Genomic DNA, 22,863 nt, shown 5'->3' with positions numbered 1-22,863 from the left:
TGGTGTAGAAGTCCCTGCCTGACCAGTGGCAGCTTGAAACTGCTGTTCTGCAGCGCTTTCTTTCCGTTATCTAGTGTTTTCCATGAAGGAAAATTTTGCTCTGCCTCTCCTAATCTGCCATCTTTCCAAAAGTCAGCCATTATGGGTTTTGTAAAAGACTATTTGTGATGGTCGTGGCAGCAGGAGTTAGGGTTTTTTTAATTATTGGCACTGAGTAAAACATGTTGTCAAGAATCAACTGCCCATGCTCCTGTGTATATCTTTTTTGTTGTTTTTTTTTTATTTTTTTAGATGATATTAGGAATAGGAGATTTAATGGGCAGGATTTGAGCATTAAGGTTGGTATAACTGATGGTTACTCTTCATTGGTGGAAGCTTTAAGAACTAGCTGAATAGGGCAATTGTATGGGGAGATGGTAGGTATAATTACTCTCTCTTTGAGGAGATCTTGGATTATAGGCCAGAGCCCCACAGTACCTTGTTTCAGGCGATACTGTGGTGTTTATATGTTGTGGGGGAAGTTCCACTGGGGTTCCATTGGGTATGGCCCCTCAAGGCAGCCAAAGCTTTGATCTTATTCCAGGCAACACATGAAAGCATCAGTACCTCTAGTGGGGAAAGTAAAAGCCAAGAAGCACCACCACTAGGGGTAGCTGTTTAATAAGAATTGTTCTAACAGTCACAACTCTGAGGGTGGGGGGAGGAGCCTGGGTCTTGGATATGCAGGAGGAAGAGGTGGTGGCCTGTTGGGTGGTCTCCTGAGCCTGAGAAGCCAGGATCTGTGACTCTGATGTGAGTCCCCCTCATATTTTGCCAGTAACTCCACCCTGCCCACAGCCTCACAGGCAGTATGGTCCAGGTTGATAAGGTTGAGCAATGCTCCCCAGTAATTTGGGGAGAGGAGGAATCTCAAAAATTTTCTACTACTTGGTATCAAAGTGGGGTTTGCCTCAGGGTTGGAGATGAACTGGGGTCTCTCAGGGTTGGAGATGAACTGGGGTCTCTTTTGTCTGAATTCTCAAAGAAAAGTTATGCCCATTGCATCTCCTCAGTCTTTTTAAGTAACAATGGGGACTCATTAATTGTTTGCCAATGGGCATCTGTTGTAGCAGTAATACTCACTATGGATGGCTGTGTCTTTTCTTTAAATCAATAGGGGAGGGGCTCAGAGTCTTCAGTGACATTAGCCAATTGCCTTATTTCCTGGGGGGTTAACTAATAATTTGGACCCATACTGAAATTCTCTTACAACCGTTCAGCTTCCATTTTCCCTTCTGCTAAACAAAATCCTTAAGAATGGTTTGAATTTCTAGTCTGGTAGTTTTTCTAGTTTCACTTCCAGTATCCTCTCCGTCCAAGGTTCATTTCACCTTGTAGGTTGTTACCAGAAAAATCTGGGAGTTCCTCTACTCTGTCTCATGTACTGCTGCTTCTCTTTCCAGGGTGTCCCAATGGATTTCAGAGGGGTTGGGGCCGCAGCTATTAACACTAGGATGGTCAGATCATTGGGCAAGGTTCCAAGATCCAGGGCTCCTAAGTCTAGCATTTTAGCATGCTGGTATGATACAGTGCTCAGCAAAGCCCAAGCACATTGGGCTTGTCTTTCATTTCTTTAGTAGGGAGTAAACCTCATTGGGGCCTGTCATAGTATGGAGCTGTTATATACTCCGGAAAAGGCCATGTTCTTTTAATCCATTCCTGTGTGTTCAAACCTAGTAGGTGGTCCTTTTGGTTAGGTTATTTCAATTGAGATGTGATCCAGCCCATTCAAGGTGGGTCTTAATCCTTTTACTGGAGTTCTTTATGAGAGGATAAGAGAGATGAAACCAAGAGAAGCACAGAGAAAGAAAAAGCCCCAGAGAAGCTGAGAAAGGACCCACAGAGAACTCAGAGAGGAGGTCACTGGAACCAGAAGCTGAAAGCAGTGAAAAAGCTGGGAGCGAAGGACCAGCAGATACTAGCCATGCATCTTCCCATGTGACAGAGGTGTCCCAGATACTAGCAGCCTGTCTTCAGAGTCAAAGTATCATCCTGTTGATGCCTTAATTTGGACATTTTCATGCCTAAACTGTCAATTTCATGTTAATAAATCCCCATTTTAAAAGCCAACCCATTTCTGGCATATTGCATTCCACAACTTTAGCAAATCAAAACAGGGTTCTTAGGTGGAGCCATCGCAATGTGCATGGGCTCCTTGCATTTGCCCATGAGATTCTTGGCCTATTGCATCCCAAGGATTAGACTCTATATAACTCATGGGTCTGGTGATGAAAAGCAACAGCAGCAACATAAGGATTGCAAACCCTTTTGCCCTCTTGGTCAGAGGGGTGCAGTGTTGTCCTAGTCAAGAGTACACCCTCTCCCCATGTGCTCTGGCAGGGGAAATATTCCCTAAACCCAGAGAATGTTATACTACCCTTGGACAAGGTTTGTCAGGGACAGTTCAGAGAAGACTAACCAATGGAGTGTCCCATCTCAATATAATGCCATCCTTGGGCCTCTGTGTGATTTGGCAGACACAGCAGACATGAGGCCCATGAGTCCTTACCCCATGGGTGGTCTATGGCACATAGACCTGGTAACAGCCTTTTCTGTATCTTGTGTGGGTCTTTGTGTCTTCACAGGACAACAGCCAATCAATTTATACCAAATTTTGACTGGTCTCACCTAGTCCTGTGCTCCTTTACAGGGAGTGATAGAGATCCTTGTCCTCCTTATTACCGTACTAAGGCAGGCAGCTGAATTAAGCAGTCTCCAGGGAGCCAGCCCATGCCTCTCTGCAGACCTTTGATAGATCCACAATTTGCTACAGGTAACCTGGGTAACACCGACAGACACAGAACAGAGCCACACAAAGTGGTGCCAATGAACACCAACAAATGGTGAAGCCTTCCTAAATGGTGCTAAACACTTAAAGCCAAGAGCAGACTAAATGCATTCCCACCTGGCTGCTATCAGTCAGTGCCAAGTCATTCTGCTCGCTGCATCAATTTTTTGGATGTTATTTGGAAGTTCTTTGGGTGAAGAGACTCAAGCACAGATAGTCAGACAGCCAGGAATGCAAGCAAAGACGGCTTTATTAGATCAGATGACCAGGAGAGGGAGAGGGAAGAATGAGGGTAGTAGGGGGCCGGGGCTTATCCAACCTAGGTTCACACCGAGGTCAATAGAGGATGGAGGGGGAATGCTTCTGTGTCCTCAGCCCTTGTCTTTATTATGGCCCATGGAGGGGTAGAGGGGTTTTCCCCTGGCTGCTGAGGATTGGCAGCTTTAAACTTTGAAGGACATAGGGCAGAAGTGGTGAGGGCCTTTTGGGGACACTGAGGACAGTTTTATCATTCAAGCCATACAGAGGCACTCGCCTTGCTAGTTGCTGTTACACCCAAGGCAGGGATTAATTGGGGTGGTCGCTCAAATGGGGAACTTATAACTAGCCCAGGCAAGATGATGAGGCACCAAATATAATTTATTTTACACAATTATAAGCATTTACTAACTATTTTTCCAGACTGTTTCTTCCTTTTTTCTTCTTTTGATTTCTAACTTACTATAGTATACCATCAAGTAATATTTTATCACTTCACAAATGTTACAAAGACTTAGAATGCTTTTCTTCCATTTTCTGTCTTTTATCTTTTCTGCTGTTTTATAGTATATTTTTACTTATGTATGTTATAAACCCCAAACACATTGTTACTGTTTTTAATTTTCAATTGTCTTTTTTTCTTTTCTTTTTTCTTTTTCTTTTTTTTTTTTTTTTTTGCTTAGAGAGAAAGTCCATATTTGAGCACCAAAAGAGGTTCTCTGGAGGTGACTCCTAGGCATAATTATAGGTGGGCTTAGCCTCCCCTTTACAACCAAAAGTTCCACAAGGGCAAGTCTCAATATTGAGGGCTTGACTTACAAAGTAGGGGGTTCCTCAGGTCACATAGCATATGTTATGTCCACAATAATCCATCTGTATCTCACATTATTATCATTTAATTGTACAATCCTCATCACTCTGTATTTTAAACCCTTCTCATGACCTCAAAAACTTTGTAGCTCTTTTCAGCCCTTAATTATTTATCTCTAGTATTTGTGTGGTACTAGTATGGTATTCCTATTAATTATAGTCCCTAGTATGCAATAGATACATTTTTCCCATATACCCTTCTGTTGTCAACTCTCTGTGCTAGTGTCATACCTTAGAATTGTATCATGCAAGCACCTATCTATATATGTAGTGCTGATCTGTGGGATACACACCTTTAAATAACCCCTTTCAATCCTATTGCCTTCAGTATAAGCTCTGATACTTATAATCCCATTAACAAACAATTGTCACCTGTATCCATTCTCATACCTTTGAATTCACCACCATTAGCATATCTGAACATATTGGATTATCATTCCCCATCCACTAGCTTCTGTCTGTCACTAGGTCCACAGTATTCTACATGGTAAGACATTGATTTTACATTGTTCAGGGAATTAATAGAAATGTTAACATATAGTATCTCTCCTTGTATGTCTGACTTATTTTACTCAGCATTACATCTTCCAGGTCCATCCATGTTGCCACAGTTCAGGACCTTGTTCCTTCTTACTGCTGCATAGTATTCCATCGTACATACATACCACATTTTATGGTTTATCCACTCATCTGTTGTAAGACACTTGAAGTGTTTCCATCTCTTGACAGTTGTGAACACTGCTGGTATTAACATTGGTGTACAAATGTCTGTTTGTGTCACTGCTTTCAAATCTGGGTATATACTAGGAAGTGGAATTGCTGGAACATAGGGTAATTTGATATCTAATTTTGTGAGGAACTGCCAAACTGTCTTCCACAGCGACTGTACCATTATACATTCCACCAGCAATGAATAAGAGTTCCAATTTCTCCACCTCGTCTCCAGCATTTATTTTTTCCTGTTTGTTTAATGGTAGCCATTCTAATTGGTGTGAAATGGTGTCTCACTGTGGTTTTGATTTGAATTTCCCTAATAGCTAGGGAAGATGACTGATTTTTAGTTTGTGTTTTAGCCATTTGTATTTCCTCTTTGGAAAAATACTTTTTCATGTATTTTACCCATTTTATAATTGGACTTTTTGTACTGTTGTTGAGTTGTAGCATTTCTTTATATTTGCAATATATCAGTCTCTTATCAGATATATGGTGTATTAGTTAGGGTTCTCTAGGGACATTGACTCTTAAACTTGATTTCCTATAACTTGAATAGTATGAAATGAAAATAACAAACAAGGAGGAAGTATTCATGCCATCATAGTCCTCGTTTCTGTAACTGGTTGCATGGTTGTAGTTCATATTTATCACTACCTTCTTCCATTACCCATTCCATGTTCCCCTTACCCACAGCAAGCACTTTAGCTGACTGTGGTTCCTTGCCTGGTGGGGTGACCCAAACTTTTATTCCTGAAATTTCTGGGTCATCGGTAGTCCTGCCTGGATTGGGCTGTTGCAGTTTTCTATTGACTTTAATCACAGGGCATGGTAGTGCTAACAGACACCCTAGGGGATCTCCTGTATTCCAGGAAAACTTTTCTTTGCCTCCATGTTTAGTTGCAGTGCTATTTCCCCTTGATAGTCAGGATCAATCACTCCAGCAAGTACAGTAATCCCCTTCCTTACCTGTTGATTCAGAGGTATGAGAAGTCCAAAGTTGCTAGGTGGCAATCTTAACTTCCAGTTCAGTGGAATTGTTGTGTCTCCTGGTGGAAGCACAACTCCTTTTGAACTAAGACTTGTAGGCCAACAGAGCTTAAGGTTGCAGGGATAAGAAGCAAAAATATTCCCAGTGGGTCACTAGGAGTGCCACTCCTGTTTCCACCCCTTGATTCTTGGACCCATGAATCCTGGCTATGGGAAAAACAGCACCATATAGTGGATGCCAATTCAGAGCATATGCAGCCTTCTGGAAAACACTGCCTCAGCCCTGCAAGGTATTGCCACCTAGTTGGTGCCATAATTGAATCCCCAACAGGCTGTTCCACCCTTCCATCAACCCAGCTGTCTGTGGATGATGGGGAACATGGTAAGACCAGAGAATTCCATAAACATGTGCCCATTCCTTCTCTTCATTTGCTGTGAAGTGGGTTCTGTGGTCAGAGGCAGTGTTGTGTGGAATACCATGACAGTGGATAAGGCATTCCATTAGTCCATGGATGGTAGTTTTTGCAGAAGCATAGTGTGCAGAGAAGGCAAACCCATATCTAGAATATGTGTCTATTCCACTGAGAACAAATTGCTGCCCCTTCCATGATGGAAGTGGTCCAGTGTAATCAACCTGCCACCAGGTAGCAGACTGATCACCTTGGGGAATGGTGCCATATCGGGGACTGAGGGTGGGTCTCTACTGCTGGCAGATTGGACACTCAGCAGTGGCTATTGCCAGGTCAGCCTTGGTGAGTAGAAGTCCATGTTGCTGAGCCCATGCATAACCTCCATCTCTACCATCATTACCACTTTGTTCATGAGCCCATTGAGCAATGACAGGAGTGACTGGGGAAAGAGGCTGACTGTTATCCACCGAATGGGTCATCTTATCCACTTGGTTATTAAAATTTTCCTCTCCTGAAGTCATCATCTGGTGAGCATTCACATGGGACACAAATATCATCATGTTTTTTGCCCACTCAGAAAGGTCTATCTACATACCTTTTCCCCAGATTTCTTTTTCACCAATTTTCAATCATGTTCCTTCCAAGTCCTGAACCATCCAGCCAAACCATTAGCAACAGCTGCTGGCCAGTTCCCCTTCCAAGCAAAATGAACAACCATATGTACTGCTCGAAGTCCCGCCTACTAGGAGGATTTCGCCTCACCACTGTCCTTCAGGGACATCTCAGAAAGGGGCTGCACTTTTGGGTGTTACATGCATATCATGCTGAACCGTCTGTAAACCAGGCCCAAGTTTTCTCTTCCTCAGTCAATTCTGCCATTTTGATGTCAGGTAATGTTGGCTACCTTTTGATCCATGTTTCATCCAGCCACCCAAACAAATTGTTAATGCCCTTTCTGTCCCCCGAGCAGAATCTCTGCTTAGTGGGCCCATATTAATAAATTCAGCCTCATCTAACTTTATATTCCTTCCAGCATTATCCCACACCCTAAATAACAATTCTCATACATATTATTCTGATTTCTGTCTATATTAATTGGAAAACTCGTGCAGTTCTTTTGGAGTATAGTATACTTCCTCATGGGTCACACTTTGTACCTCACCCTTTGGGGCTTGTGGGGACTTTAGTTTAGTTATAGGTCTTGAAGAAAAGAGTGGTTGTGGGAGAGGGTCGTGAAAAGAGTTAGAAGAATCCTTCAGGCCAGTTACCTCAGGACCTTCCATTGTAGATTCATCTGGTGAGATAGGATTCATCCCTCCAGACAGAGGAGTGAGAGCTGTTTCCTCAGGGGAGGTGATTACAGGTTTAGCAGGCACCGAAGGGTTAATCTCTTTAGGTGGAGGTTGGATGGCAGGCTCCTCAGGGACAACTGGAGGTTGGGAAGCTCTTTCCTCAAGGCAGGCTGGAGGTTGGGTAGTTGTCTGCCCAGGGCTGGCTGGAGGTGGTTGGGAGGCTGTTTCCTCGGGGCAAACCACCACAGGTACATCTAGCAAAGACTCAGTAGAATGCAGGGTCCCAGTGTCCCCACTGCCATTATCAACCCAGATGTCCGAATTTTCAGGATCCCATTCTTTTCCAGTCAATGCCCTAATTTTAACAGCAGACACCTGCAAAGTTGAGCTTTTCATTTAGGTTGTAAATCTGCTACTACCACAGTGAGACTCTCAGTCTGGTTTTCAGAGACCTCAAGTCTGTGACCACAGGAAATATGATTTTCTTTCAGGGCACACATAGAAACCTTTACATCTGTCATATGGCATTTAAGTTTCAAATTTGAGGCCTTCAGCTTGTCCCCTTCTCTTATAACTTTATCCAGCATACCTCAGAACAACCAGCCAATATCATTATACCTCTTAATTCCACAAAACTCTGTTAAGGTGTCAAAAACACTGTCACTTAGAGTCTTGCCTCGTTCAAGAGTATGATTAGGAGAATCAAAAGGTGGTATTTTGTGTATCTCCATTGCCACCTCATGCCATGGACTGCTAGTGCCATCTTGATTATTGGAAATGGAGTCATTAATGCCTTTGAATGTAATCAGAGTTCAAAACCGATTGTAAAAGCCCATTTTAAAGTTCTGTTTCTCATGACCCACTCCTGGTACCAAGCTGTATTAGTTAGGGTTCTCTTGGAAAACAGAACCAAGAAGAGACATCTGTAAATATAAGATTTTATAAAAGTGTCTCACAGACTGTGGGGATGTACGAGTCCAAATTCTGTAGGGCAGGCAGCAAACTGCCATCTCCGGTGAAGGTGTTCGATGAACTCCTGAGGAGACGCTGGCTAGCTGAAGAAGAAATGAAGGTTATCCCTCTTCTCCCTTAAAAGTCTTCATCTGATTGGATTATATCCAGCTGATTTAAGTCTCTCATTGCAGAAGACATACCCTTCATTGAAGTTTAGTCATTCTATCCATCAGCATGGAATATTTTTCCACCTATGTAGGTCCTGTTTATGTCTTTTTGTAAATTTTTGTGATTTCCTGTTTAGAGGTCTTTTATGTCCTTGGTTAAGTTTATTCCTAAATTGTCTTTTTAAAAGTGTTCTAAAATTATTCTCGTGTTTCTAGATTATATGGTGTTCTTTCTTTTTGTAGATCTAAATTTCCATCTCTTATTATTTTTCTTCTCTGTGAAGAATTTCTTTAAACTTTTTTGGTAATACACATAAAGTGGTGTGAAATACTTTCAGCTTTTTTCAGATTGAAAACATATTTGCTATGTTGACTTTCTTTTTTGTTTTTACATTTTTTTATTGAGAAATATAACATTTATATAGAATGGTGGTAGCTTTCAAAGTACGGTTTAACGGGTAGTTAGCAAATTTCAAAGAATGTTATGGATTACTGTTCTACAGTTTCAGCTATTTCCTTACTGTGAGACACAACATATATACAGAAAGGTGACAAGTTTCAAAGTACAATTTACCAAGTAGTTACAGAGCAAATTCCAAAGACTATTATGGATTACAGTTTCACCATTTCAGTTATTTCCTTCTAGGTATTTTAATACCCTAGCATCTTAAAAAAATTTATATAAAGATTCAGTATTCATAATCCTTTGTTAAATCCTGTCTTGTCTGTAGCTACCCCTTCCTCTGATTTAATCACTTTCTTGATCTTCAGGGATGTCTAGGCAATGATAACCCTAACTTACTCTTATTGAAAAAGGGTGTTGACAATATGTGTAAGAGGGCTACATCTGGTTGATGTTCTTGAAGAGGTTGTTGTGTCTAGATTTTGGGACTTATGTGCCATAGGATCACTTTGGCAGATTTAAGTTTCTGAAAAATAATAGGTTGACTTTTTTAGTTTTTAAAAGTGTCACTTGAGTTGCTTAATTTCTGAGAAGTAGTTGGCTTTCACTTTATCTTTATTCCTGTGTACATATTATGTCTTTTTTCAGTGTGCTTAAGATTTTCTCTTTTTAGCAATTTGATTGTAATATACTTTAGTGTGATTTTCTTCATGTTTCTTCAGCTGGGCATTCATTTGGCTTCTTAGATCTGTGGATTTATATGCATCGTTGAAATTGGAACATTTTGGCTATTATTTCTGACATGGTTTTCTTCTATCCACTTCTCTTTTTCGTCTGGAAACCCAGTCATACACATGTTGGACTGCTTATATTATCCCACAGGTCATACATGCTGTGTTCATAAATTCACCAGTCTGTCGATGCCATTGATCTTTCCTTTTGTTGTGTCTACTGTTCCTAATCCTATCCACTGTTTTCTTGTTTGTTTGTTGGTTGGTTGGTTTGCTTTCTCATTTCAGATATTTTATTTTTATAACTAGAATTTCAGTTTGAAGCTTTATATAACTTTTTTTTCCCTCTTCTCATCATGTTCATGGTCTTCTCCATCTTCTTGAATATATGGAGTATAATAGCTGTTTTAATGACCCTGACTGCTGATTTTATGCTATGTAAGTTCTTATTCTGTTGCAATTGGTTGATTTTTCTCCTTGAAGAGTCATATATCCTGCTTCTATTCCTACCTGGTAGTTTTTGATTCTGTGCTTGATGTCATTTTTTACTATTGTTAAGTGCTGGGATATGTGGTATTCTTTCAAATATTTGGGGGCCATTTCTGCAATGTAGTTAAAATACTTGGAATTACTTTGATCTTTTCAAGGTTTGCTTTTAAGCTTTCCTGGATTCACAGTTCACTTTAGTCTAGTACTAATTATGCAGTTCCCTTCTGGTATTAGGAGGCCTTTCAACCTTGGCTGTCAAGAAGAGAAATATCCCATCTCTGTGTGTGCTTTAGTGATTTTTCAGCCTATTCATTTCCAGCATTTTTCCCCCAACCTTGGGTAGTTTCCTTACATGCATACATGTTCTGGTTTGCTAATGCTGCTGTTATGCAAAATACCAGAAATGGATTGTCTTTTATAAAGGAGTTTATTAGGTTATACTTTACAGTCCAAAGGCCATGAAAATGTCCAAATTAAGGCATTAGCAAGAGAATCCCTTCATTGAAGAATGGCTGATAGCATCCTGAAAACCTCTTTTAGCTGGGAACGTACATGGCTAGCATCTAATGATCCTTTGCTTCAGGGTCTGGTATCAAAATGGCTTTTTTGAAAATGTCTCTGGGCTTGTCTCTCTTAGCTTCTCCAGAGCAAACTCTGGTCTAGCATCTGCAAATGTCTCCAAGCATCTCTAAGCATCAGCGTGAGCTCTTAGCTTCTCTGTAAAATGTCCCTGTCAGCTGCTCTTTTTAAAGGACTCCAGTAAACTAATCAAGACCCACCCACAATGGGTGGGGCCACACTTCCATGGAAATAAACTGGCGAAAAGTATCACCTACAGTTGGGTGAGTCATATCTCCACTGAAACAACATAATCCAAATATCCCACAAGATTGGATTAAAACATGACTTTTGGGGGAAAATAATATATCCAAGCTGGCAGATTGCACAAGTCAGTACACAAAGACTCAAAGAGAACCTTCAGCAGATCTCTAAGATTCAATCTCTCAGTACAACTCTTCATCTCTGGTATTATACCTGACAAATTCCCTAAACCTCTAATTCTGTCTCCTTACTTACTGTCTGCCAGGCTCTATTTTGGTAGCCTTTTATGTGCTATGTGTTGAAAATTTAGCAATTATCTGTGATAATCATAGGCCTCATGTTATTTGTTTCCCTATTTTCAAGATCCCTGTTTTGCATTGCCTGTTGTCCAATGTCTAAAAGCTATTCTTGCATATATTTGGCATAGTTTTCTAAATGTCTGTTATAAAGGATTAAATCAGTTCCTTGTCCTTCACCATGGCCAGAAATAGACATTCCCTGGAAATCCCTTTTATGAAACACCACAGGTTGTCCTTTATTAAAATTTAGTATTATTTGGGTTTGTGATTCAGGGATGTAAGGAGATAGGTCCTTTTGAGCAGAAGAAAATATTTTCTGTTGCCGCTTCCCCCATAATGAGTGAAATGAGCCTGTTCAGCATGCTACTTCTGATCTGTGCCTTCCTTCACATTCAAAGCCCTTGCAACTCAGTCAAATTCTAAATCATTTCCAATTTACAGGGTACTGCTTTACAAAACCAGCATTGATCTTCACATTGGAAAAAGAAGAAGACTCATGGTTATCAGAGGAAGGATTCCTAAACAGGAGCTATACAGGTGAGTTATTTAGTACTGACAGAAAGTATCCAAGGAAATTAGACCAAAAGTGATCAATTAGAGGTGGGCAGTTTGAAATATTTTTCAGTACTTTTCTTGTAGAAGCCTTTATTGGAATTTTAGAAATAAAGTATCCAATAAAATGTGGAAGGAAAATCTTACAAAAAGGATGGATTTAAGCATGTCAATTTCCAATCTTGAAAATATAGGCATTAAGTTTATTATTTAAAGCTAAAAAAGTAAGTGATGGGTGTATATTTTAAAAAATATAAAAAATAATGTTATTAAACCAACTAAATTGGGAGTTAATCAGAAAGAGAGAGGAAACAATCTTATCATTATATAATAGGGATTATTAGATACCATCTAAATGAATAGGCAGTTGAGGAATTGCTAAATATTGTAATTATAAGGATAGATAAGTAATGGAGCCAAATCCAGCCTTCTTAGTTATTAGAAGAGAAATACAGAGCAAAGTTACTAAAGATATTTTTTTAGAAAGCTGTATCAGGGTTCCCAGCACCACCCCCAGGTATTATGATTCACAAGGGAGACTTAAGGACTCAACAAATAGTCATATTTATGGCTAAGATACAGTAAAATGAAAGGATACAAAGCAAAATCAGCAAAAGGGAAAGACACATGAGATGTAGTCCAGAGGAATCTAGTCACAGGCTTCCAAGAGTCCTCTCCCAGTGGAGTCACACAGGACATGCTTAATTACCTCAGCAACAAGTTGTGACAATATGTGTGACATGTTGCCCATCAGGGGAGCTCATTAGAGACTCAATGCTTAGGGTTTTTAATGGGGGCTGTTTACTTAGGCACCCTGTGTCTAGCATCTACCAAAGCTCCAGACTCCCAGAAGGAAATCAGGTCTTTAGCATAAATCACATTCTTCGGTTTTCGCACAGTGAGCCACTATTGTCAGCTCTGGGAATGTTGAAACCTGAAATCTAAGTTCCCAGATGCCAGCCAGGAGCCTACCTTTCAAACAGGCCTTTCTAAGGATAGTAGTCTCAAACCTTCGATGTTAACTGTTTTCTGCACAAAAGTTCTACAAACATACAGTGTAACATAAAGTAAGACAAACATATGTGCTCTGTCAGCTAAGGTAAATGGATTAAAGGCACTTATTAAAAGAAAATGCTATGAGATTATATAAGAGATACACCTAAAACATAATTTGGAAAGTTTCTACTTAAGGTTCAATTTGGGTCAAAAAACAGATGAGAAAAAGGGCATTTTGATAATGTTAAAGAAGGCAAGTTGAAAGGAGGATAAATGTTTTGAATAACTGTGCACCAAACAAATTCTCAAGATTCACACAACAAAAAAAACTACAGGAAATAAGGAGAAATAGAAACACATTAGACCAAGTGGACCTTAATATACACTAGTATCATACCAGGGTTAGTAGATAAAAACTGAGACTCTAAAATAATGCTTGGCAAAGTACGGCCCTCAGGTTTATTGGAACCCAGCCATGCCCATGCATGTATATATTTACTATAAGGGATAATTAAATACTTGCCAAAAAAAAGCCACATGAACAGCAAAGCCTTAGAGTTACTCTCTGAACCTTTACAGAAGTTTGCTGACCATTGCTTTCAAAGTCATGAATACTATATTTCTTAAAATGAATCTGATATCTCTCTTTCAAAGCTCTGTACTATGAAAACAAGAAATAAACCTTCTATTACATGACATTTCAATGGTCACAAAAGTAAAGGTATTTTAGTCAAACTTCAGTAGTTTCCAAAAGTACAGATATTATTGTTCAGTAAAATATATATGAAAAAAATCAAATGTCTATCTTGAAACTAATAATGAATATATATCTCTTAAAAACCTATTTGGTCAAAGAATAAATAAAAATTAGTATTGTACAATATCCAGACAGTTATAAAAATGGAAATCATGGTAATTAGACCCTTGAATAATAAATGTAGGAGAATTTTGAAAAAAATTTTTGGCTCACATACTTGTATTAAAAGCAAGAAAGTTTGAAAAGAAGACTAAGCAAAGTAATAGAAGTAATCAAAATAAGCTATGATGTTATTAAATTGCAAGACCCAAAGTGGTTCTCAGAATCAAAATAATTATGTAAAATAACTATCCTCATCTAGAAAAGGGAAAGTACTACATTAGAAAAAACTGAAGATACACTTAGCAATAGAGTGGTCAAAATATTTTGAAATAGATATAATGAAAGACATGTAATATATCTAAATAATTTTTCTAAAAGTGTTTGAGAAGCATTAAACTAAACTAAAAGAGAAGAATACAGCACATTCATAGATTGAGATTTTGTATTTTAAAACTCACAATTCTCTCTGATGTGTTTATATATTCAATATAATAGTAAACAAAATCCCAATCAGTTTCTTGAAACCTGAAAAGCTGATTCTAAATTTTATATGGTACTACAATTGTTAAAGCACATTCGAAAAAGAACAAGAACAAGGTATAAGGATTTTCTCACCCAGACACTGAAGTATATTGTAAAGCACTTGCAACCAGCACAAAATGGTAATGTGTAGAGACAATTAAATAGACAAGTGAAACAAAATAGAAAGCACAGAAACAAACATGTGCTTTAATGGCACTTGATTTATGAAAAAGGTGACACTGCCATGTGCTGCAAAGCCATTAATATAAAAAAATGATATTTTGTGCCCTGCTTTACACCATACCACAAAAATCAATTTGGGGTTATTAAAGGCTGAGTTCTTATAAGGTGAAATTGTAAATATTTTAGAAGAAAATATAGGAGAACATTTTTATTACATTGGATAGGGAACAATTAAAGACCAGAAAATCGTTTATTATATGAGAAAGGACATAAATTAGAGTATATTAAAATTTAGAATTTTTATCTCTTCTGAGAACTTCTGGAAATCTATGAAGGAAAAAATTGTCAGCCCAGCATAAATGCATGCAAAAAACTTAATGGAGCTTTTTCAGTGGAAATACAGGTGTCCAGTAAGCATGGGAAAAGCTATTTAACCTGATTAATTGTGAAATAATTGCAAAATACAACTGCAGCATATATGACAGCACAGTTGTTTATTCATAAGATTGGCAAAAATGAAGAGTCTGACAGCATCAGGAGTTGATACAAAAAATATCCTCTAATGTGGAGCATCAGAGACTCTCATCACTGCTGTAGAACTGAAACTGGTGCAACCACTTCTGAAGTCAGCAGGCCTTATTGAGTAAAGGCAAAGATATGCATACCCCATATTAGGCAGTTCTGGTCCCGGTATATACTCTTGAGAATGGTGTGCTGTTGTGCTATGGGAAGCATGTGAGAATTTTGTTCCAAAATGAAAACAGCACAAATACCCATTAATAGATGAATGGAGAAATAAATTGTAGTGCATTTATTGAAAAGAAAAATATACAACCAAGGGAATGTACCAAATTAAACCTACAAGAAAATACCTGGATGAATCTCTCAATGTTGAGCACAGAAGCAAGACAACAATGAGTATAGTAAGCTCTATGATGCCATTTATATAAAGCAACTGGTAAAAGTAAATTGTACTTATTTTTGAGTTGCATACATAGGATGAAAAATATAAAGAAAAGTGAGGACACACTTATTATAAATTTCATGACAGAAGATCTTGTAAGCATGAAGGAAGTTTTGCTCAGGAAGGAATACTAGGGATTTCTCTAGCCAGTCATTTTCTTTTTCTTGACCTGAATGGTGGTTACAAGTTGTTAACCCTCTGCCAGTGGTTGAAATGCATTGAAGAGTTTTATGCACATTTATATTTTCAGTTGTTTTTTAAAAGTTGGAAGGAGATAAACCAATAAGAGAGATGATATTTGCTACAAATATGCATGATAAAGGTTTTACTCCTATAATGGATAAAATGAATTTGACCTTGTCATAAGTGCCCTCTTCTCAGCCTGGCTTCCCATGGCCACCCCATTTAAAAGGACATCCCTCATCTCAGACTGTTAAGTTATCCCCCTTCCTCTGTTGTATGCTTTCTCCCAAGTATTCATCAGCTATTCTTTGTATCTAGCTAGCCTTGTTTGAAGTTTTTTCTCCAGTGCCTGGAACACAATAGCATACATGATGGGCTTCCACGGAATATCTCTTGAGGGAGTGAATTTATACCCATAGACTCTTCTCCTCCTGTGTAGTGTCTGTGTCTGAATGCTCTGTTCTCTGTGCTCTGCACCTCTTCTTATACAGTGTCTCTCTTTGCTTCATCCATCTTCAGATTTAAGCTTTTTTGTTTTATCTTGATGACCACTACATTGTTACTTCCACATAGTTTTCTCTACTTCTGCTCAAATGGAACATTTCCTGTGCCTTTAAGGATCTCTATTGAAGTATTAGCATTCCTTTTTCTCAATATGGCAAAATTCAAAACTAATTTTTCTCTCATGAATCAAAATCCTCTGTCCTTCCTACTCCCCCTTTAATTATTTTCCTCTACTATCTTTCTCCTCCAGTAATGGATAACCATGAAGTAATTTAAAATTTTTAAGGCTTTCTTCTCTATTATAATCTTGTTGATCTTTCAGTGGTTCCTGAAGTAGATTAACCTATAGTGAGGTGGTGAGAGGTATTTCCTATTGATTCATTCAGGAACACTGTGCCTACCTGCAAATGCAAAAATCACATTTCTAGACCTTTTGAAGCATTAGCTGTTGGTTTGCACTAGGTCTGAGCCCTTACGTGTGAAAGAGCTCTCTGGGCAATTATATGGTTCATTGCTTTCTATTCATTACTGGTTTAATTTATACACGGATTCAATTAAATCAGAATGAGGGTTGTATTTTGGAAAGGAGAGCAAAGTGGCATGAACACATTTTGTAAGTTGCTGTTGATTAAAAGGTAAACCATTGTTTGAGGTGCAACCAAGGGAAAGTGCTGTCCCATTTAACTGTGGACATGCCATCAGCTTAAAGATGCATGTTGATTTCAGTGATGGTAATTTACTTAAAAATCTTATGTCTCAGACACATGAGTTCTCTTCTGTATCCATTGTTAGAAATGAACAACACATACAATATCTACTTTTATGTTTTAAAACAAATGTTGCTTAAGTTAGTGGGAACGTAAAAGAAGTCTTTTAAAAAATTGTTGTTGAACCTTTGGGAAATAACTTTGCTCTGAAGGGCATCTAGATTTAAGTAGTGCCCAGACTGGGAATGCAGGCTACCTAGAGAAAGAATATGAATTTAAGATAATTGTTCAAAATGAATTACTTAGTGGGGACCAATAACCTGTCGAGACTAGAGCAGAAAATACTGTGGACTAGTGGGACGTTAATTAGAACACATAATCAACATGCAGTTAGTGTAAAACCTTCTCTTTGAGAATAAGTCTTTTCAGTCTTTCATCTATTGGTACCTATGGAGTGGACTCAAGGCCTTAAAATGTTTCTAACATAAGCCTGACACTTTGTCTCACGGAATATGGCTTGCAGCAGGGTAATTGCAGTAAAATATATACAAGAAATGTGTGATAAATAAATATGAAGATATTTGTAAAGTTTCTTGGATCAGGTTGAAACATATGATCCTTAAGGTTCTCACAGTCATGAAAACTAGATATGTTGTAAAGTAGATGGAAAGCTGAACTAAGGACTGAACAGGAGCAAAACTGGTTTTGCGGAAATGAATGAGCAAATTGAAAGAAGGAATGTTAAGATTTGATGGTCAAGACCAGTTCATTCTATGCCTCTGAAATAGTAGACCCAGGTACCTGATAAAATACAGCCAGGCTAGAGCAGTGATCCAGTCCAGATGGAAAAATGACTTACACATCAGTTTTACACTTCCACTGTACATTTGTGTTCCTGTGAATAAAAGTACAGGAAGAATTAAAGCATTACCTACTACATGAGGAAGCTGGTGCCATTATAAATTATAAATTTGTTTTGGTGTTCATGTGTACAGTGTAACACAAGGAACTCAAAGCATGTAGATTAATTTAGAGAATTGCATTTTAAAATGTCAATATATTAATTTTGAGAATTTTATTTTAAAATGCCAAATACATGCCAAATTTTAAGAAGTATATTTTAAAATGCCAAATACATATGACATTCATTTCCATTTTCCTGTCCCTTTTTCCACTACATAAAGGTTTACTACCTACTTGTGTTTTATTGTTAAAAATAACCTGGAATATAGGGAATAAACATTTGGTGTTATTTTTTTTTTGTTGGGAGATTGAGCCAGAAACCAAGGAGTCAAATACATAATTGGACGTATGTATATAAACCCCGTTCCATAAGAATTGTGTTAAGCATCATAAAGTATTTTTAATTTTCTGATTTTTAGAACACTACCAGCATGAGAAACTCATAGAGAAGAATTCAGAAAACCAAGGCAAACAATGGTGGCAAGTTTTATTTACCAATAAAATGTTGACTACAGAGCAAGAGAACATCTTGGGAACACCATGTAATCTGGGCATAAACACGTTTCCTTCAGGAATAATGCTTTCTAAATGTGACATTGCAGGACCTGCTTACCTTAATCTAAGCTTATTGGCCTCCCACTGTCGGTATTCAAAAGAGAGGGCTGAAGAGTTTAATGTATGTGAGAAGTGGATCCTCAGTATTAATGATGGCAGAACTAAAACTGGAGAGAAATATTTTCATTGTAATAAAAATGTGAAAGCCTTCAGTCATAAGGCGCAAGTTATTCAGAATCAGACAGTTCAGAATTTGGGGCAAGCTTTTGAATACACTCAGTGTGGGAAAGCTTTCCTAGAGAAAGCTGCCTTTGTTGCATCTAAGAATGCCCACTCAAAAATGGAATCTTATACATACAATGAATATTGGGAAAACCTGTTTGAAAAATCTACTCTTATTTTCTCTCAGAAAATTGCTAAAGAACATAAGTGTCACAATGAACTTAATGAATATAAATGTAATGACAATTGGATAAATTTCAGTAGGATCGCTCAACTTCGAAAAATTGATTCAGGAGGGAAAACTTTCAGCCAAAATTCACACTTTAGAGAACATCACAGAATTCTTATAGCGGTGAAACCATTTCAATATGGAAAATTTTTCTGCCATGATTCAGCCCTTCTGGTGCATCAGAGAACTCACACAACAAAGAAATTGTCTGAGTATGCCGCATGTAGAGAGACATTCAGTCACCAGACAGCACCCAGTGTATATCAGAGAACTCACATAAGGGAAAACCCCTATGAATGTAAGGAATTTGGAAAATCCTGTCCTATGAATTTATGCCCAATTAGGCCTCATACAAGTTACCCAGGGGAGAAACCCCATGAATGTCATGAATGTGGGGAAACTTTCAGTGAGAAATCACAGCTAAGGAAGCATCAGAGAACTCATAAAGGAGAGAAACTCTATAAATGTGATGGATGTGAGAAAACTTTTAGTGCAAAGTCTCGTCTCAGAATACACCAGAGAATTCACACAGGTGAAAAACCCTTTGAATGTAATCAGTGCGAGAAATCTTTTAGTCATGTATCAATCCTAAGGAATCATCAGCAAACGCACACAGAGGAAAGACCATATAAATGTGATGAATGTGGAAAAGCTTTCAAACGGAAGTCATGCCTAAGAAAACATCATAGAACTCACACAGGGGAGAAACCCTTTGAATGTAATGAATGCGTGAAATCTTTCAGTCATTTATCAAACCTACGGAATCATCAGCGAACTCACACAGGGGAAAGACCATATAAATGTGATGAATGTGGAAAAGCCTTCCAACGGAATTCAGGCCTAAGAAAACATCATAGAACTCACACAAGGGAGAAACCGTATGAATGTAATGAATGTGGAAAAGCTTTCAGTGAGAATTCGATTCTAAGAGCACATCAGAGAACTCACACAGGAGAGAAACCATATAATTGTAATCAGTGTAGAGAATCTTTTAGCCAGAAATCCTATCTCAGAATACATCAGAGAACTCACACAGGGGAGAAACCCTATAAATGTGATGAATGTGGGAAATCATTTAGGCAGAAATCACATCTCACAGGACATCAGAGAACTCACACAGGTGAGAAACCTGATGAATGTTATGATGATGGAAAAGCTATCAGTGAGAATTCAGTTCTAAGAAAACATCAGAAAATTCACGTAAGGGAGGGACTCTTTGAATGCAAGGAATGTGGGAAATCTTTCAAATATAAGTCAACCCTCATAATACATCAGAGATCTCACACAGGGGAGAAGCCCTTTGAATGTAATGAATGTGAGAAATCTTTCAGTTATGTATCAGTCCTAAGGAATCATCAGCGAACTCACACAGGGGAAAGACCATATAAATGTGATTACTGTGGAAAAGCTTTCAGGCAAAATTCATGCCTCGGAAAACATCATAGAAATCACACAGGGGAGAAGCCTTATGAATGTAATGAATGTGGAAAAGCCTTCAGTGAGAATTCAGTTCTAAGAAAACATCAGAGAACTCACAAAAGGGAGGGACTCTTTGAATGCAATGAATGCAGGAAATCTTTCAAATATAAGTCAGTCCTCATAGTACATCAGAGAACTCACAGAGGGGAGAAACCTTTAGAAAGTAATGAATGTGAGAATTCTTCCAGTTATATATCAGACCTAAGGAATCATCAGAGAGCTCACACAGGGGAGAAACACTTTGAATGTAATGAATGTGAGAAATCTTTTAGTCATATATCAGATCTAATGAATCATCAGCGAACTCACACAGAGGCGAGACCATATAAATGTGATGAATGTGGAAAACCGTTCATACAGAAGTCATGCCTAAGAAAACATTGTAGAACTCACAGAGGGGAAAAACCCTATGAATGTAATGAATGTGGAAAAGCTTTCAAACGGAAGTCATGCCTAAGAAATCATCATAAAACTCACACAGGGGAGAAACCGTATGAATGTAATGAATGTGGAAAAGGTTTCACACAGAAGTCATGCCTAAGAAAACATCATAGAACGCATACAGGAGAAAAACCCTATAATTGTAATCAGTGTGGAGAATCTTTTAGCCAGAAATCATATCTCAGAATACACCAGAGAACTCACACTGGGGAGAAACCCTATAAATGTGATGAATGTGGAAAATCATTTAGGCAGAAATCACATCTCACAGGACATCGGAGAACTCACACAGGTGAGAAACCCTATGAATGTAATGAATGTGGAAAAGCTTTCAGTGAGAATTCAGTTCTAAGAAAACATCGGAGGACTCACACAGGAGAGAAACCTTATACATGTAATCAGTGTGGAGAATCCTTTGCCCAGACATCAAGCCTCAGAGTACATGAGAGAAATCACACTGGGGAGAAACCCTACAAATGTGATGAATGTGGAAAAACGTTCAGCCAGAAATCAAGCCTTAGAGAACATCAGAAATCCCACACCAGGGTTTAAACATATGAATGCTAATAATGTGAGAAATCTCTGAGCTGGAAGTCATACATCATGAAACACTAGAGAAGAGGCACAGGAAAGTGAAACCTTTGGAATAAATGAACATTGGAAGTTCCTCTGCAAAATATCAGCCTTCTTTATATATCAGAGAACTTACATGGGTGAGAACTTCTTGAAATATGTTTTATATAGAATGTCTTTTAGTGATAGTATAGTCCTCATTGGATAGCAGAAAATTCACCCACAAATGAAACCCTGTAAAACTAATGTGGGGAACATTCTGTGTGAACTCAACCTTCAGAAAACTCACGTGTTGGAAAACTTCTGAGAAAATTATAATGTGAACACTTTGTGCCAGGATTCATAAATACTTCATGATTAGTCAAATCATCCAGTGAGAAAACCTGGAATGTAATAAGTGGATGGTAACCCTAAACCAAAAGCCAACTTTCTCAGTACAGCAGAAGATACATTGAGTGTGGACCTCTGCATGTATCACAACAAGGAGACGCTATGAAGGTAATGCATATTGAAAATCCTTCAGTATATCCATGCTCAATTTGACTTACCCAGGGATATCATAGAATGACTATTATTTGTCTACGAGTAACCATTTCCTCTTTTGCCTTGTGGCACGCCAAGTCTAAGTTTCCCAACCTCTCCATCGAAGTGTGATCATGTCACTAACCTCTAATTAGTGGAATATAGGAATTGGTGATCAGACCCATTAAAGATAGCTCTCAAAATTTCATTGTGTTCTCCTGTCCTTTGTCAGAATGGAAAAGAGATTATGGGAAGGAAATCATGGGACTCATGCACTTATGAAGGGAAAGTACAAAATGGAAGGAGCCGTGGTCAGAAAGTGATTATGGAACAGAGTTTTCTCCTCCATGTACACAGGTGGACTTAGCCTGATAAGGAAATAAACTTGTTTCTGATGAACTTCTGCAGGTTTACATGTACTTGCTACTAACATACTCACCATAGGTTAAGAAAATATGACATCTGTGAGACCTGTAATCTCAATGTATATCAGAAAATTCCACAGGACAACCCCTGATGACAATCCTACATACCATCCCAGAATTGTCCTTCACTGTGAATCAGGTAAATATCAGTGGACAAATCCAGTATTTCAATACATATCGAAAAGCCTTACCAAAAAGAACTGCTGTCTCCTTGAATATCTGTTCATTAAGTTTTTTTAATTCAATTTTATTGAACTATATTCACATACCATACAGTCATCCAAAGCGTACGATCAGTTGTTCACAGTACCATCATATAGTTGTGCATTCATCACCCCAATCTATTTTGTGAACATTTTCCTTCTACTAGAAAAAGTAAAAACAAGAATAAAAAATAAAAGTAAAAATCACCCAAATCATCCCTCCTACCCTATTTTTAATTTAGTTTTTTTGTCCTCATTTTTCTACTCATCCATCCATACACTGGATAAAGCGAGTGTGATCCACAGGCTTTCACAATAACACTGTCACCTCTTGTAAGCTACATTGCTATACAGTCATCTTCAAGAGTCAAGGCTACTGGGTTGCAGTTTGATAGTTTCAGGTATTTACTTCTAGCTATTCCAATGCATTATAACCTAAAAAGGGTTATCTATATAATGCATAAGAATGCCTAACAGAGTGACCTCTTGGCTATGTTTGGAATCTCTCAGTCACTGAAACTTTTTTTTGTTTTATTTTACACCCCCCTTTTGGTCAAG

The 22,863-nt window shown here is 38.2% G+C and overlaps 1 protein-coding gene across 4 annotated transcripts in view; it reads left to right on the top strand.

Annotated features, from left to right (window-relative positions):
- Positions 1-22,450, top strand: part of LOC119505037 (zinc finger protein 782-like) — a 59,166-nt gene extending 36,716 nt beyond the window's left edge. For all 4 annotated transcript variants that reach the window (XM_037797725.1, XM_037797726.1, XM_037797724.1 and 1 more), the window contains 2 exons: positions 11,665-11,760; positions 18,076-22,450. In XM_037797725.1, coding sequence (XP_037653653.1) covers positions 11,665-11,760; positions 18,076-21,134 — 3,155 coding nt within the window. In that variant the 3' untranslated portion in view covers positions 21,135-22,450. The remainder of the gene's footprint in view (positions 1-11,664; positions 11,761-18,075) is intronic.
- Positions 22,451-22,863: the final 413 nt, after the last annotated feature.

Source organism: Choloepus didactylus, chromosome 10 (genome assembly GCF_015220235.1).
Source record: "Choloepus didactylus isolate mChoDid1 chromosome 10, mChoDid1.pri, whole genome shotgun sequence".
Taxonomy (NCBI): Eukaryota; Metazoa; Chordata; class Mammalia; order Pilosa; family Megalonychidae; genus Choloepus; species Choloepus didactylus.
This window is presented reverse-complemented; position numbering and strand designations above follow the sequence as displayed.